Source organism: Acanthaster planci, linkage group LG05 (assembly GCF_054643075.1).
Source record: "Acanthaster planci isolate LZ-2023a linkage group LG05, COTS_SCS, whole genome shotgun sequence".
Taxonomy (NCBI): domain Eukaryota; kingdom Metazoa; phylum Echinodermata; class Asteroidea; order Valvatida; family Acanthasteridae; genus Acanthaster; species Acanthaster planci.
The window spans coordinates 21,663,455-21,681,385 of NC_141781.1; the positions used below are offsets into that span (position 1 = coordinate 21,663,455).

Below are 17,931 nucleotides of genomic sequence, written 5' to 3' on the forward strand. Positions count from 1 at the left end.
CAAAAACAAAAGAAAGGGAACTACAATGACAGAGAGAAAATAAATGATGCGTCTTCTCGTTTTAAAGTTCTGATCACTATTTTACATCAGATTTCCATTCAGAAGTCGAATGGCAGCTTTCGTGTTTGGTCGTTTCTCTTTATTGCAGTTTGTGATTTTATTTTTCTTTTCATCTTCTTGCACAGTTTACTGGCAGTAATCTTTTCAAGCAAACCCATGTTTTTCACTTCAATTTAGAAATGCATATCTTCTTTAGAGTTATGGCTGACAGTCTCACCTGTGATACCTGTAGTCTGGACACCTGCACCTGAAACATCACCCATGGACCCCCCAAGTACATTCAGAGTAAAGTTCTACCGGTGTACTTACCGCATCTGCTAGCACCACAATGCGTAATGAATCCCTGGCAATGCCCTCAGATATGGTAACCGATCCCCCGACTGGCGTGAGATCCTGGCTGGCCGTTCCAGTGCTTCCAGTTACCTAGGAGTGAATAGCTAGACAAGATGAGTTGTGCCGCAGTGGGATTTGTTCCAAGTGAACCCTATTACCCCAGCAATCAATCAGCTGTCAACATTCAGTCACTGCATTGGCTCATTCTCTGAAATAAATATACCAGTGCTGGCAATTTCCACTTCAAAACAACCATGCTGAATAAGTAGGGGGAAAAATCACTTCACAAATATGATCTTTTAATGCTGCATCAATCCAAAGTTACCAAATTTTGTTGCGACTAAAAATGTATGAAAAAAAGACAAAGTGGTTTAAAATAGATGCAAATTACCTGGTAAATGACATTAACTGCATTGAATGTCCCCCTGTCTCTCTTCAAGGGAAGCAGGAGCGAAGTAGATGAGAGACTTTCTGTGACTCTCACAGGGGAAACCTGCAAGAATCCACACAGCCATTGATAACTTAATAAAGCATGCACATGAGATTCCATTTTATTTAGCTTTGTGAAAAATATAGCAACTTACTATGATAAGTGGGGGACTGGACATTATTTGACACCCGGGGGCACTGTTCAAACAACTTATTAACACATGTTAAAAGTTAGATACTGGTATAATCCCCTGGCAGTCGATCTATTTATCAATAAGAAATTAAGTACTATTTGCTCCACTTTTTGTTTTCATTTTTTCTTTTGCTGTAAAATAATGACAATTTTTCATGTTTAGGAATATACGACAGTACACATTACCCTTCGTTTGGAAGAACTCTAGCCATGTACAGTTTGGGGAGTTAAAATATGTTGAAAATCTTTGGAATCTACCGCGTGTGAACTGGCAAAAATCACACATGTAACTGAGAAGTATCCCAAAAATAACATCAAATTCACGCATGAAGAAAAGAAAATAAATACAGGAAGAAGGAAACCAAAGACTGTGAACTTAACCTGGAATTTCAGCAGCTTCTTTTGACACCATTTTGTGTTTTCAATATGTGGAAAAGCACATGCAGGCAATTCCATGGAAAAGTGTCCAGAACCCCAACGTTTCAAATGACACGTACTTCCATGCAAATAAATTTCATTTGCATGTACTTTCAAAGAAAGATGTTTGGCCTGTTTAACTCCAATTTGGTTTCCTCGTGTTTCCTTTGTTTTTGTTGTTTGCTGTTGTTATGAAAACTGATGATTACAAATTTAAAATTACAATTTTTAAGCCAAATTTAAACACTTTTTATTCACCAATCTTGAGGGTAGAAAAAAGATACTACAGTTTGTCTTAAACCATTTCACATGGAGCTTGCCTTCTCAAAACAACAAGTATTGCTGTCATGTTTGTCCTCAAGTGTGCCAATTTGAATTAACACCAATGTAATGTCCATTCATTTAGGTTTCCTACATGTACATGTAGTTTAAGGTGATAAAGGACATTTTCATGAGACTTCAAATGCAAAGCTAGTTTACTTGGATAAACCCAATAATGGCATAAAAAATGTTTTATTAAAATTATGTTTAATTATGCACATGAGTAACAAGGGCATTACATTTTTTATGTCATGGACATTACAAAATGTATGTCATGGTCATGACACATTTTGCTAAGAGCATTAACTCTACATGTACATGTACCTTGTTAAAAACAAGACTAGCCCATTTATGCAAATGAGTGTCCCTTCCCTACCTAAGGTACAGATATACATGTAGTTTAATAGGACCTCACGTGGATGAAAACACGATATTAGCCATTGATTGAAGCTGTCTGGAAACAATACAATCAGTCATACTTTATAGACCCGTTTGTTTGAAAAGAATCTGGATCTGGATCAGTGATCGCAATGTTGGTTCACGCCATGCATCCATTAACCCTAACAGTCCTCAGTCCTTCACCTGTTGGAGGACTGAGGACTGTTGGGGTTAAGCGAGTTGTGGTGTCAGTGAACCAACAACGGATCACTGATCAAGATCCAAATCCATGTGAAACCAAATGGCCCACTGAGAGCACATGTAGAAATGTAGCTAAGCACGCACTGAAAAGAAGCCTCAACTTTCAGGTAAATCGTTTTCAAGTGTAAAGTTTGTCAATACTTGCAAAATACTAAAAGAGATAAACATTTACAATATCTATACACATTCAGCAGTGACAATGTATGTCTAGGAGCAGGCAAATCCTGAGCAGGTCCAACTTTAAAAAGTTCAGTGAAGAAAATTTTAAGAACTAAGGCCCTTTTGCCATTTATACATTGCTTATACTGCAGGAATTAAATTCTGAAGTGTTTAGTAATTGCTTCATCATCTTATTTTGCAATGCAACAGGAACAAAATAAGAAATATCCTACAGAAGAAAAAGCATTTAAAAAGAAAGAAGCACAAGGAATTTAAAGCAAGATCCTACATGTACTTGTCCTAAGTAACAATTACACACCGCAGAAATAATTTTGCAACTGCATGGCTAATTTTCTGTAGGCCTATACATGCACATGTAGCTGATTTTACTTGTTTTAGAACACTGTTTTGGTTCAGTTGGTCTTGAATTTCATTAAGGGGCAGCATAAAAGGGTCTAAAAACGTCTTAATTTGAATTGCTGAAACTTGCAGACCCCCAAGAAAAGTAATGTGTACATTTTCCTGTAAGTACATTGTACGTAAAGTAAAAGGTTAATGACTGGTTGACAGGTACATGTACATCTGCATTAAGGTAAAAAATATTATTATTAACACATGAGAGAAAGTAGGATAATCCTCTAGGAATTTCACTTAGGGTTGTGTATACAACTGTATTAGTTTGGACACGTACTGTCTATGACACAAAAATGTAATGTCAATTATGCTTAAGTGAGACTTATAAGAAAGTGGATAGCCCTTTTAATTGGTGATGTTGTTTTTCTTGTTGACTGTTTCCTACCTTACACTATCAAATTCAATTGAAACTAAAACAGATTCAAACTGTTAAGATTGTTATGGATGACTATAGACCATCTGTGATAGCTCCTAATTCAATTAAGCCACGACAGAATCAAAAGGCGAGCATCACTACCTTCAATAGGTTGATAATTTTTGAGAGAATTTTCCCTTTCGAATCTGCATTTCTGATATTTTCCATCCCTGGAGATTCAAACCTAAAAAAAAAAATTAGGTTCAGGGGAAAATTCACAGAGGATGAATGAATTGTTATTTGTTAACAAGGAAACATTGCTAAAACAAGTTTTCTTACCACATCAAAGCCGATCACACCAAATGCATCGTCATTGGCAGCGATCGTTACTGTGGCTGTGCTGGGGTTGCCAACCGTGGCACTGTCACTCAACACAGTCACTGTGACGGGGAACGCCTCATCTGGCTCTGGCAAGTCATCATCAAAGGAATAAAATGTTCCCTCTTGGGTCAACGTCCCCGGACCGGTGGGGAAGCTGAGGATGAAATTGGTCCCGATGAAGTCTGCACTGGCGCTCATTGGATCTTGGAACTGAAATGAGCGAGAACCAGTCAAGAAGGAGAAATACAGTCCGTTATTCAATTCGGTGCACTTTGCTGGTGAAAAACCCATAAAAGATGTCCCCCTGGGATTCGGAAAGAAGGCTCGATGGAGGTGGTACTCGATGTCAAAGAAAAGGGAATTAACAAAGTTTCAACAACCACGATATTCAAATAAAAATCTTGTCAGTTTCGGATCTAAAAAGTTAAGCCACAAGACAGCTACTGGTATCTAGTCCAGTCACAAGTAACATAGAAGAGCAAAGACAAAGGAAAAACTTAGGAATTAGGAATAACTACATGTACATGTAGCTCATTGAAATACATGTAGCTTGACTTGTAAAACTGCTGGGAAATTAGTAAAAACACAGTCTTTAACTTTCCGAGTGAGCTGGTAAAGATATTCCTCCCATCTGAAACTGTCATTTATCATATTTGTAAAAATGAATCACACAAACACTGCACAATTGATTGGATGTGTTGTTTATTATTTATTAAATAGTTTTGAATCATCCACTTCTGAATTTCTGAATTTAAACAGCCACCCTCTACCGTCATGGTTAAAATAGTGAAGATGAAAAAAGCCAATGTTGTTTTTTTTTAGCTAAACTAATTTTACTTGAACTTCCTGAGTTCTCCTTTCATGCGGGGATTTTTACTTGCTTACTGGTCATTTTTTAAGCAAAAGGCCAGCTTTTTTAAGCCAAAGTCCGGTGGGCAAGTAAAAATTCCCGCAGGCTGGTAAATAAAATCTACAAACTTGCCAGGCGGGCTTGTGAAAACAAAAAGTTTAAGATCAAAGCCTGATTATCAGTACTGATCTACATGTACTTACCCTGACCACTACCCTCACATCTTCAGGACTGTTCCCAGTCTTCTGCACCCGGACAACTGCCGCCCCTCCTTCCTGTATGGTGATGGCAGAGTCCACGAAGGAAACTGTGGCAGACTGGGCACTGGCTGTGCTGACCAGCAGCAAAAATACGGCAAGGTGGATCAGCGTGGTTCCTCTACACGTTCTGTGAAGCAAGGCATTAAAGAAAGGGTCCATTTAAAACTAAGTTTGGGAGCCAGATTAATTTCTGCTGAGTTGAAATAAGACACAGAAAGTTCTTGACAAGAGCCTCTGAGCTTTTCAAGAGCATGAAGAGCTTTGAATTTATCGCACATCATAGTCAAATTAGCTACAGGTACAGTACTTGCGCATACATGTACATGTATAACATGCAGCCTTTTTTTAAATTTACTAATACACTTCAAAAGTATATTACAATAGGTAAGTAGGAAAAGTGTTCCTTTATTTTATAATGGATATCCCACTGGTTGTAGAGATTGAGACTCTAATTAGATTTTCCAGCTTAACACTTTGATGGCATTTTAAAACAGATACAATTCCAACCAGAAAACTGAGAATTAATAAACCAAATCCAACTTTCTTCCTGTTTCCATAATTCCAATGGAAATCAGGTGTTTATTCACTCTACGACTGCCTCTGCAGGTAGGCAATGGTAATAAATTACAATGTATGTAAACAGCAATTCACAAAATAATCATTAAATTTGCAGAGCTTTATGTATCGCCCACTTGATAAAATAGCCACTTCAGCCTGCAAATATAAACTGTTTATGCATATCACACCTGCAACATGCTGGTATCAATGCGATTGCGAGTTTGAGTACATGTACATGTACATGTACATTACTGTGGCCAGACCACCCCAGACCTGTACATGTACATCTAGAAATACCATTGCAGAGAAGTCATGAGCAACTCAAGGTTACTGACCCTACTTGGAATTACGGTAGGCCTACATGTGCCTGTATGTCTTTGCAGACACAACTCCACCTGTTGGAATCCAACCTTTTAAATGGAGGCTTCTGTCAGACTTGTAGGTATCATTTTGAGTGGGCCCTAATTTTTTGCAACGGCTACAGGGTAATTCCAAAGTTCTTTAAGCCTGATTAAATGCTTCATTGTAAAGTACGAAACTCGGAATATACATGTACATGTAAAAAACTGGGGCAATGCATAATGTGACATGTACATTAACATTAACATCTGGGGAAATTGGGCAAAATGGTAAGCACATATTTTAACTATTCAAAAACGTTTAAAAAGCTGATCTCTGGTGAAATGCGTTCATGCTCCAAATGTTTTATCTTTCTTCTACATGTACATGTAACTTATTCCTCTGCATTCTTGCTATTTTTTTTTCGACAACCCTGCAAAATTCTCTACAGTACATTTTGAGAGCTCAATAGCCCCTTGTTTTAGCACTGGGGTGTCTTCTTTGGTAGACTGTTTCTTTTTATTTATTAACTCCTTCATTTGTTTTTCATCTGTTTGTAAATATTGTTGGTGGTCACCATCTCAAGTAAGCTTTGGCCTTGTGATCAGCAGATTTCAATAAAAAAAAAAAGTAAAAGTAATTTCTTTTTACAAGTGCATGATTTGACAGCCTACGATGAAAAACTAAATTTATTACCGATCCTGAAACAAATTTATAATTAAGCAAACAGCTGACTAAAGAGGGCTACGCCTAATATTAAAATGCCTCGTTCCCTCCGGCCTACACTGAGAGCTACATGTACCAATGCATCTCTGGCTGTATTAATAATGTCATCCCAAGGACAATAGGTGCAGGGAGTTCCCTGAATACACACAATAGCCAAGGATCAATAATTCAACGGTTCCCTGCCTGGGGCAATCATCATCATGGGCTATGCACAACAGGTCTTCCAGTAAGCAGGCAAATGGATGGTCTCTTGTGAATTTATGCCATCTAAACTTAGATGAGGAGAAGACCAAGTGGATGGCATACATGGGTGAAAATGTTTAATGTGATCTTTTGCACACATTTAGAGTCTTCAATACTCAACTCCACAAATCCAAACAGGGAGAACCCTCCATGTTTATTTCCATAATTACAATGGGTGGAAGGTACAAGTTTCAGCAAATATTAGCTGATTTGTCAATGTTTGGATTAGAAATGTTGAATCTGTGGTACCAATTAACTCGTAACAGTGTAGGTATTCTATGTAGCATTTTTTACTGGATGTTTATAAATTGGAAGATTGATAGGCACTATACTTGAAGCCAATGAGTTCACATTCCACAAATGTGTTACATGTATTTCCATTTTCAATTAAATTCAATTCCATGTTTGTATAGCAGCAATAGGAAGTTTTATTAGGCCTAATCCAGCAATATCCCCATTGAAAATCCATGTTTTTCACTAGAACACACAGAAAGAATGGTCTCCATCCTGAGCATTGAAGTACATACACTGTGCATAGTATAAAAAAATTTGGAAAAATTGTTCAAAGATTCTGTCTCTTCACTTGAATTTCCAGTATTTTTATTTCATAACTCTACATGTACATGTAGTACACACGATGTAGGATTTGTTTCACAGAAATCCATTTTCCATAATTTGTCTCACAGGGGTTAAACTGATCATTCAGTTGGGTGGGTGCCGTGTGTGGACTGGTCAATTTTGTACAGAATTTCATTTAGAAAGGGAAGATTTTATTGTGTGAAAGAGGCTGCTTCAAACACTACCGTACCACCGAATGCACTTCATTCAACAGGAAAAAATCCAGTACTCTGTCATTGTTGTGAGCTTTCAAAATGTTTTGACCTGCAGATACATTTAGCATCATTTATGGAAACTGCAAATTTGAAGTGATTTTTTGAAGTAAATTCTCTTTGAATGACAGACCCAATGAACACACAGTATGAGCAGGTCTGCATACATACATAATACAGTAGATAATACAAAGAACCAAGAACATTTCATTTAAAGAGTTTAAAGAAATGTTCAACTCACCAAATGGCCATGGGTCTCATTAATTTGACAAAGATAGTTTTCAGGTGAAGAGCTTAAAATTAATTGGTAAGATTTACAATCTTAAATTCAGTCAGACGAATAAGAATGACAAAATATATTTATGACAAATTTCAAGACATTGGCATCAAATTGATCAATTCAACATTTTTTATTTTTATTTAGGCCTACATTGTACATGTAGCAGCATGGCATTTTGATGATGAAATATAGACCAAAATTTCCAATTCAGAATTTCTGTCATTCTTTTGACATGCTAGAACAACAAAACACAAACTTAATGGTCACGGCCAAAATCTAACGGAGGGTCATTTTCCATAAATGTAAACAAAGTTTCACACATGTATGTCTTCTATCCCATTTCTTCCAACTGGTGGTCACAATTTGGTTACAACATGGTTAATGGTTGCTACATGGAGGTAGGCTAGTGGTCGTACTGGGAATGGCAACGAAAGAAGGGCATTCGAAATTGAAGGTCAACCTTTGAAAGTTGTATTTCACCATTCTAAAGTTGTACTTCACATCATGTGTCTGACTTCAAACATTTTTCGGAAACATGGAGGGTCGTTGTACTCGTACCACTCAACGAGACTGAATACAACACAGCCCTTTGTCTCGGTAGAGGTCACAGAACAAACCGGTCACATTTCAATGCACACGACCCAAATAGTTTACATCCAAATTCAACGGCTTGCTGAAGCTAGAGAGAAAAATCCCTATTACAAGACTCACCTTGGTTTGCCCATGGTGAATCAATGACAGCTTAACTGGAGCAATTTCCACAAATTTCGTTGGTAATCATAGCAAAGAAACGCTACTCAAATTCAGTTCTCAACTGCTTCCGTGATCCAAGAGAAATTTGAAGACATTTAATTCCACTTTGCACGCAGCAAGCGTCTCTCGTGACGTTGGTCCTCGCCTCACGACATCGATCGAGATCTAGAAGTTAAGCTAAAAGTTTCACAGATATTAGTCTAGAACACTCCTTTCCGATTTCACAGTGTATCGTGTCCTCGATTCCACCAAGCGAGTCTTTTTTTTCTTCTTAATTTAATCGGACGGTCGGCAAGCGACGCTGCAGTACCATCACCTTAGAAACGAAAATCCTCATTTCATAGCGTCGTCGTCGTCCGTTAACTTGATTGACACGAAATATTTATGGCATGAATAATTTCGCTTCACTGGTAACTCAACGCGGATGAATTGATAAGCGCTGTAAGAGGGGACCAGTGAAGCTTTTACTTTCGCAACACTCTCCGAAATAAAGTTACCGCATGAGGGGGCTATTGCATTTTCCCTGTTCGCCACTTCACCTGTTGCTGGTCGTGCCGGCAGGTTGATTGAGATTGAAATTTGTTGCGTCCTCCAATTTTTGAAAAATTTGGTGGGAAACCTTGACGTTAATAAAGATTTGTAGACGCACATAAAAAGCAAAACACCTGGTGGTGCTAATCTATGGAAATAAATTATTAAAATTATTATTTTGCTGTAAATTTAGTCATCCAGGAGTCACTTGCAGGGCGGGGCGTTGCACTGACGGGGTGGGGCGATCGGGAGTGGAGTTCGCTTGTGACCAGTAAATGTGAATCCTCGAAGCAAACGTCCCATAAAGTTATTATTTTCTCACTGATATCAAAGTCTTTGGCTTTGTTTGAAATCTATCCAATCCAGCAAGTCTCTGTGTGGAGCACAGATCTCTGCAAGAGGCAAACATTTACTGCATTTGATCTGAATATAATCATTGCTCATGGTTCTGAAACACTTATAAAACACTCACCTGGTAATCTCTTGCTCCCAATTTGCTCTCCAAGGAGGTCATTTACAGTTGGAGATGAGCGTTGTTCGTTTTATACTCGTGCCTGAATCTGAACTGGCTTGAGCCAGTCTCGGGCTGTGATTGGTGAACTTGCTGGCCGGCCGCCTGCGGCCTGCCGGTACGGTGCGCGCTGTCACAGTGAGACATCACCGACTCTCGTGATATGATGTCTTGACACATCACCCGGCGACTCTTATGACGTCCAACGTTATTAATATTTTGATGTTTGCACACCCTTTGGGGCCACACGGACGAAAGTGACACTTCTGTTACCGGCACCGTGGAGAGAAAGCGTCTTACACTGGTTGATATTGCTGAGATGGCTCGTTCATAAACATGTAACGTTAGTTTTGGATTGACACACGCAAACTTGTCAGTCACAGCCATTTCTACAAACGCAAGCGTTTGGATTTCTCCTCCCCCCCAAAAAAAACATATCCGTCCTTCACGGTGTAGTAATCATCGTAATAACTGTGACTGCTGTGACTAGTCCAAGTAAACCAATAACAATGTTTAGCGTTTGAGTTAAAAGGAGGCATGAGTTCGTTTCTATTTTCAAATTGGCTGCCATTCTCTTTCAAACGAAGGAAATATGTCGGACAATAGAACGGAACATACATGTACTAAAATGGTTTATATAGTTTGTTTATGGTTTGAGGCACGGTTTCATACACGCTTAACCGTGACATTTTCAAATCGATAAAAACTGCATGATCTGGAAACCTACCGGCAGAGTCTCAAGCTGGAATTTCTGAAGCGAAATATTCTATGTCTCGGGATTGGTTAATTCAAATTGTCATTTACCTCGAGAAAGATGTACCTATTAAAACTTTTATACACAAAATGCATATTATTTACTGCCTCACCATCGGGCCACAATGATAAAAGTTCCATTAAAATATAACAAGGCATAAGTTTGCTGTGGGATGTTGGGTTCAATTTATGAAGGGGGGGGGGGTGGACATGCACAACCCCCCAAAATGTGGACTGTACTTTGGACAGAGCGCCCTCTATAGAGTGAGCTTCTGACGTTCGTCACAGACACCACCAGGGCGGCCATATTTGTTGTTCTCTGTGTGATCCTACTCCAACATTGAGAAACTTTCTCGAAATTCCTCCCGCCTCCCGTGAAAAATAAGGCAAGAAATCATGTCATCCCTAACCCGGCGGGGCGGGAACCTGACCCAAAGGCACAAGGCGGGCGCAGATGGCGGCGAGGAAGAGGAAAATTTCTCGCCAGACGTGGAAGAATGCGAAGAGGAGTTTGACCAGGATTCGTCAAAGGAGAAGCGACTGACCCTCATGGAGGAAGTGTTGTTACTTGGACTGAAAGATAAGGAGGTCAGATTTTAAGGCTGACATTGTATGAACAAACTGAAGAGCGGTACATTAATAATGGGGAAGCCCACATAAAAATAACTGTTGAATTGGGAGTTTAATACTTGCATAAACATGCTAAACTTAACATGCGCAAATGTGCCAAACGTGCAAAATATTTTTTTCTTCACAAAAAAATTCAGCCTGGATCTTAACACAGTCAGCATGTACTAATGTAGGCCTATAGTTAACAAATATTATGACACAATTGTGAAATCACCTTGTCTTCAAGTGTTTGATAAATTTGAAGTAGGCTTTTAACTGTTTTACCATAAATTAGCCCATTAATGTTTACTGATTGAGAGTTTTGTTTGTTTTTATTTGAACATGTTGAATGTTCCATGATGCTTGTGATCAAAGTGCTGGACTGAAATAAGTGGCAGACAATTTTGACATGTCACGGCACAAACTTTAATTTGAAAAATACCCAGAGGATACCATGTACGATATGGGGCCGATGGGTACCCCCCCACATGTCCAATCCCTATACACACTCTAGACTATTGTTACCCAACACATCCCCCAGAAGTCTGTAAAGAATTCCTGAGATTCCGATCAAACAATGACCAACACAAAGGCGGAGGAGGGGGAGGCTCTCTCCGCCCCATATCTTGCATCATGTGACCCAGAGCTATTAATTCACCCAAGTATTAGGTTTCATTGTTTTTTATATTTGGGGGCAGCATTTTTAAAGAAAATGCTAAAATAACAACCTGAACTTTTGTCGACAGGGTTACACATCATTTTGGAATGACTGTATATCATCCGGTCTCCGCGGCTGCATGCTAATAGAGCTGGGTCTCAAAGGTCGCATTGAACTTGAAAAGACTGGCATGAGGCGAAGAAGCCTCCTCAACCGCAAAGTCCTGTGCAAGTCGGACACGCCCACGGGTGACGTGCTATTGGACGAGGCCCTGCGACTTATCAAAGAGACCAGCAACACAGAGACGACACAAGGGTGGATCGAGCTACTCAGCGGTGGGTGACAGTGGGAATAATAGTAGACCGAGTTCTGGGACAATTTTGGTGGCATTTGAACAAGTAACTGTGTTGGTGCACATTTGGTTGAGCAGTCTCGTCCTATGTGGGCGATGTGTTGTTGGAACATTACAATAGCCAGAAACGTGTAAAACTTTTGCGGTCACTAACCTGTTATTTCTTAAGTTGAATGGTAAAGTCCGAATCCACCTGTCTAATTTCTTTGGTCACAGTAGCCATTACAGAATGTTAGTCTGAAGTTACCATAAAGTGATACATGTAAGGTTGTTACCATGGTTGGTCAAACAATATTGCGTTCAGTGGCTAGTTGGTTGATAAACAACAATGGATGTCTCCTCCGTAGCAGAGTGTGGATTGTGTGATGTGTTTCTGGGAAGCAAGACCCAGGAAATCCAAGCTAAACAAACTTGCCGAGAAATTAAGGCAAAAACAGGAACCCGTCAACATTTTAAAAGATCAATTGGGGGAGGGGGGTTGGTGGGTTTTGCAAGAATCACGAGAGAGGTCAAGTCTGGTCACCGTTGCTTTTACAGTAGGCCCAGAGCCTTTGAAAGTTCAAGCAGTACAAAACAAAATGTCATAGGTATCTCACTAAGTGGAAGATATTTGAGGCTTCATATAGGCCATCAAAAGTTCTTCCCCTTATAAACCCAGCCCTGAGAATGATGTAGGACTGATAATCCAATTTACTCTTAAGCCAAAGTGAAAAGCAGGCCACTGCCAACCTAAGGTACGCCAAACAAGAACCTTTTTTCTTTAAATGGTTCTAAGGCATTTTGATTGTTAAACTCCGGTGATCATGCAGTGTGAAACTTAAAGCACCACGTAAACCCATCCGGGGATCTCTCTGGTACATGAGGAGTCATTATCTTCACAATTCTGACGAGAAAGTGAAGCCAGTTTTGCTCTTCTGAATCAATTAAACTTGTGATCAGTTCCAACAAAAATTGATAGTAGTAGCATTACACTTTGGTCTGTAGGCGAGACCTGGAATCCCACCAAACTGCGCTTCCAGCTGCGCAATGTGCGGGAGCGGCTGGCCAAGAACCTGGTGGAGAAGGGCGTGCTGACCACGGAGAAGCAGAACTTCTTGCTCTTTGACATGACCACTCATCCGCTGACCGACACCACGGCCAAGCAGCGGCTGATCAAGAAAGTTCAGGATGGCGTGCTGAGCCGTTGGCCCAACAACCCCCACCGCATCGAGAAGCGGCTGCTATCCCTCATCTATCTAGCCCACTCCTCAGACGTGCTGGAGAACGCTTTTGCACCCCTATCGGACGAGGATTACGAGGTGAGATCAAGTAATTGGTGCTGTAAAATTCAAGAGTTTAAACTATGAAAAAAAAAAGAAAAAACCCACTAAAATTTAAGGTAACAAATTGGTTCTTGCGCATTAATTGTAACAGGTCTAAATCCTCCAAGTTTCCACTTAATTGTATGCACACCTCAGGGAGTCGCAGTTAACGTACATAGAGTTCGTTAACACATACATATATAATGTGCATGCACTTGTATGTGGGCACTGAAGCACAGAAGTGGCACATGTGCATTGGCCCAAGTTTACATGCAGAACTTTGTCTCAGATCAGATTAAGTCCAGTTAAATTAAATAAACTTGGGTATGCATTTCTTTTTTGAAATTTGTGTATTCCCAGCGGTTGATTCCTGTTGTTTTTTTTGTGTCTCAGCTGGCCATGAAGCGAGTGCGCGAGCTCCTAGATCTTGACCCGGACGCCCAGATCGGCAAAGCCGGGGTGAACGATGTCATGTGGGCCGTCATCGCCGCGTTCATCAAATGATGAACGTCCTGTAAGCATACCTTCTCCTTAGATGGTCACACAGCGGGACTCGGAATCCTCCTCTCAACTCTGTATAGAAAAATATAAAACGTGGGGAAGAAATGGGGGTAGGGGGCGGCATGGTGGGTGGGATGGGCTTGGGTCGGGGAGGTGAGAGAGCAGGCACGATGCAGGAGTTTGGGTGTTCATTGTAACAACATGGAAAAATCACAAACCAAGTGTTTGTGCGTGTACAAATGTAGTAAGCCGTTGGAATAGTAACTTATGTTCCGTTAATAGCAAGGGGATGAACTGATAACGATCATTTTATTGGTTTTTTTTTTCTTTTTTTGACCTGTTGGCTTTGAATATGGTATGTAATGGTCTAATGGACGATATTTGTATTAAACATGTTTGAAAGAGAAACTTGTAGTTGAAGCATTGTCCGGTTTGCAGTCCAACTCGAGGGACCTCAGAGATTATGTGAGTAAACAGGGGAGTTGACCAAACTATTACGACTTTGAAGTAAGAATGCATAATCTTATTCAAAAATTGCCCCCAATTTAGACACTGTTCCTACTCACCCTTCCCTTTTTGTTTTGTTTTTCATTTTTAAAAATTTATGTTAAGTATTGAAAGTTTCTCAGATGAGTCATACAACAAATTTTTGCATTGCTTCTTAGCTATTTGTACATGTACATAGAATTCCATCCTTGGGCTCTGCCATCGATCAGCCAAGTTTGCCCCTTAGATACAATCAACATGCAGAAATTCTGATCTCTTGTAAAGTTTCCTCTACTGTGCTCAGAGAATTGATCAATGAGCCGTAAACCCTCTGCTAAAGTCATTTCACTCGCCATGATCAGAGAAAATCCATTCTCCTTGCTGCAGCGAGTCGGTCAAATATTACAGACGCATAGAACTCTGCATGCACAGTATGTCCGTGTACATGTCCTGGGAAAACAGTTCAGACCATCTGTTGTTTTTTCAGCGTCACGTTGGGTTTGTTGAAATGGCTGTGCTGCTGATTCATTTGCATCAGTTGGCAGCTGTTTCCACACTGGTCACTGCGTTGCCTGCAAAATATTTAGATGGGTGCGTTGAACAGACACATGCATGTACAATGCTATTTCCCATCATTCGTGGTACTGGGAAGTAAGCCTGTATGTACATATACATAAATACATTGTCATTGCACATGTACATAAAGGAAATAAGCAGTGAATAAAGCAGTGAATGGTGCCATGCACTGGTTTGCATGCCTGTACTGCTTGGAGGGTACCTGGCTGATTTGCAACTGAATAAGCACAAAAGTGAAGAGTCTTTGTTCCAGGACAGCTGTCAAGAAGTTCTTTAGATTTCTAGCATTACGGGCATTGCTGTGCACTGTCTGCCGTAATATACAAGCAGTACGACAGCGGGTATAAAACTTGTCTTGCATCAGTTAAAGTTGAAAAACAGCAGCCTGGAATTCACGATCCAGTCACTTTCCGCATGTAGCAATCGTAGCGATCCTTCATTTATAATTTACTTAAGTATTTGACTGCCAGGCTTTTTTTTTTCTAATTTAACAAAAAATAGTAGTGTCATAGTGACGGTGTATTCAGTGCTCTGTAAACACAGTGGATACTTACTGAAAAGGAAAACAGAGTAAAAGACATTGCTTTATTAAGGTTCAGCGGTTAGTAATTTTACCCGGTACTTGAAATTGGATGCCAGCTGTAAATTGTTATCCTTTTAGTTACACTTGTATAATATGAACTGTTTTGAGGAGACTTCATTTGCCACTTTCATTTTATGTCAAAAATTAAGTGGAGTTTTTACAAGCACATGTGACCTCATGTACATTTCAGGGGCAGTTGGCACCTGTTCAATTTATACACATTGTTCAAATGGGCAAATACAGAACGTGTGCTTGGCTTCAACCATGCAGTCAAAGGTTACAGAATTGTTCAACACAAAATAGTTAATATCTCTCTTTATTTGTTTGTATATATTGCAATACATAAACTATAAACACCAAGTGTAGTTGAAAATGTATTTTGCAGTAGCTTGTTTCGTGCCTTCTTGTTTTAAATTTCTAATTCTTTTTTTCCCCCATATGTATAATAAATTTAAATAGGGAACTGCGCCTTGATTTTATTCTGTAGCTGGTAAAATGAACACACAGATGAAAGCAGGAGAGAATTTCTTTGAGTTGCGTTCTCCCGGTTCTCCCTGGTTTCCTTTTATTATTGGGAGATATTGAGAATGTCGGAAGTTTTTGAGAGGAAATCTTGTTGGCTACTTTGCGAGAATTGTAGGGGACTTTTTACTCCATATTTTTTGAGTGGTTATGTAAAAAACGGAAAGGTAGGTAACAGTGTATATAGAGAACATTGTTGCGAGTTGGGACAAAGTGGGGAATTTTTCTAAATTTTCAAGACAACCATATTGCATTAATCATGTCTGTAATGTTCCGTAACTTTAGTCGGGTGGATTGCTAGTCCCTTCATTTTGTTTTGTTTAAAAGACGTGTTGATCAAACACGTGTACGACAGTGAACTTGATTGAATCCCAAATATTTGATGAGCTTAATTAGCAGGGGAGACACAGACCTTATGAGTTAGTGATTCCTACATTGGCAGATGGATGTGCATTTATACCTACATAAGTGTTGAAATTTAAGTTCAAGGCTGCCAGGTGTAAACAGAAGGTCTTGTCAATTCATCTGTCTGGAGGCATAAAAAGAAAGCCATATGGAGAGCTTTGTTGGAATGCAAACTGTTAAGTTGGGCAAATAATTCTTGGTGTTATATTAGAAAAAATTTATTTATGTACAGTTGGGGCAAAAAGTTGACTTACGCCTGGTAGAACAAACACAATTTTCTGAAAAATTCTACAAAACTATTTCAAACAGCGGAAAATTGAGGAAAACTGTTATTCTACCAAGTGCGTGTAAACTTTTTGCCCCAACCGTGCATGTATATTGTTACCATGGGTGTGCGGACAAAATACCTGAGTGCACGTCCAATTAAGTCAGTCCACCTGCAAGTATTGAATGCACTGGATTAGCAGAAATGGAGAGGGATTACCATTGTTAGTGCTTATATAGTAGACTTTTGTCAATACATATTCCTTATCATTTGACATTGGGCGATGAACACGGTATTCTCCGTACAATGCTGAATGTTTCGTGTAGAAACTGAATGTACAGCAGTGGCTGCCACAGACGAAATCCCATTCAGTTTTGAATTCCTAACACTTTTGAGTTCTGGAGTACCACTTGGAAAGTCAACACGCAGAGATTTGCGTACTCGTAGATCACGGCATACTTTTGGTCGACATACCGAGTGTGAAATGTGGGGTTTTTGGGTGTCTGTGTGTACATGTAAAACAAGTGTTGTCGGCTGAATGTATGTGTACCCTGAAAGTTGACCTTTGGGGTAAGAATCTTGGCTGCAGATTTGTAGATATGGCTGGATTTGGACAGAATATGGCGATTTGGAAAAACAAAATAGATCAAGTGAATGGCCCAGTAAAGTATGTGCCACTGAACTTTCACCTTTGACCCAGCAGATGCATGTTACATGTTTACTTATTGTGATTAATTGCTTTGTTGAGGTTAACATTTATTTTTGGAAAAAGTAACAGATGACCTCAACTTGTGGCTGTGATACAAATGAATATTTATGTCATGAAATGAGTTGCAAGTTAACCTACAGCATGATCATTGCGTGTCTGTTTGGTGTTGAAGGTTCCTGGTGTACACAGAAATTGCAGTGTCAAGCTGGAGAGTTCTTGTTCATTTGTGTTTATAAAAGAAGGCAAGATTCTCCAGGTACCAGACCTATTTACAACACCAGAATATTCCATTGTATATACATTTCCCAAGTATGTATTGGAGTTAAGGTTTTTTCCCCCTGTCCTTTCTCTGTCTATATCATTGGAACTCTTTGTAAATCTAATCCTTTAATGAACGAATAAAGATTTAAGCTATGAGCAAGAGCACTCGTGGTGGTCTAATTGTGTGGTGTTTGAGAGTAGTGGAGCCGTGGTGCGACGTTTGAGGATATGTTAGAGTGGTGATGTTTTTAAGGTTGGTTTAGACAGGTTAAGGTGCAAGAACGAACTGGAGTGTTGTTAGGGTGGCAAGGCAAGATGAAAAATCAAAAGGAAACAAGCACTAAATTAATTCCAAACTTCAAAAAAGT

At 39.5% G+C, this 17,931-nt stretch overlaps 2 protein-coding genes across 2 annotated transcripts in view; one reads left to right on the plus strand and one right to left on the minus strand.

Annotated features, from left to right (window-relative positions):
* adgrv1 (adhesion G protein-coupled receptor V1) overlaps positions 1-8,920 on the minus strand; it is a 69,874-nt gene extending 60,954 nt beyond the window's left edge. The window contains exons 1-5 of the mRNA XM_022254557.2: positions 8,499-8,920; positions 4,755-4,938; positions 3,660-3,911; positions 785-886; positions 370-483 (exon numbers count right to left, since the gene is read on the minus strand). Of these exons, the coding sequence (XP_022110249.2) occupies positions 370-483; positions 785-886; positions 3,660-3,911; positions 4,755-4,938; positions 8,499-8,512 (666 nt within the window). The 5' untranslated portion in view covers positions 8,513-8,920. The remainder of the gene's footprint in view (positions 1-369; positions 484-784; positions 887-3,659; positions 3,912-4,754; positions 4,939-8,498) is intronic.
* A 1,688-nt stretch (positions 8,921-10,608) lies between these two features.
* golph3 (golgi phosphoprotein 3) lies at positions 10,609-17,728 on the plus strand. Its single transcript, XM_022254565.2, has 4 exons — positions 10,609-10,923; positions 11,691-11,937; positions 12,939-13,252; positions 13,649-17,728. Exons 1-4 carry the CDS (start codon positions 10,732-10,734, stop codon positions 13,757-13,759), a joined length of 864 nt encoding a protein of 287 aa, XP_022110257.1. The 5' UTR covers positions 10,609-10,731; the 3' UTR covers positions 13,760-17,728.
* Positions 17,729-17,931: the final 203 nt, after the last annotated feature.

What these genes read in the sequence shown, in the direction of transcription:
- golph3 (XM_022254565.2), top strand. Translation starts at nt 10,732, where the DNA reads ATGTCATCCCTAACCCGGCGGGGCGGGAACCTGACCCAAAGGCACAAG. An exon ending in TTGGACTGAAAGATAAGGAG is followed by an intron (nt 10,924 to 11,690) that starts GTCAGATTTTAA and finishes TTTTGTCGACAG; the next exon opens with GGTTACACATCATTTTGGAA. An exon ending in GTGGATCGAGCTACTCAGCG is followed by an intron (nt 11,938 to 12,938) that starts GTGGGTGACAGT and finishes TTTGGTCTGTAG; the next exon opens with GCGAGACCTGGAATCCCACC.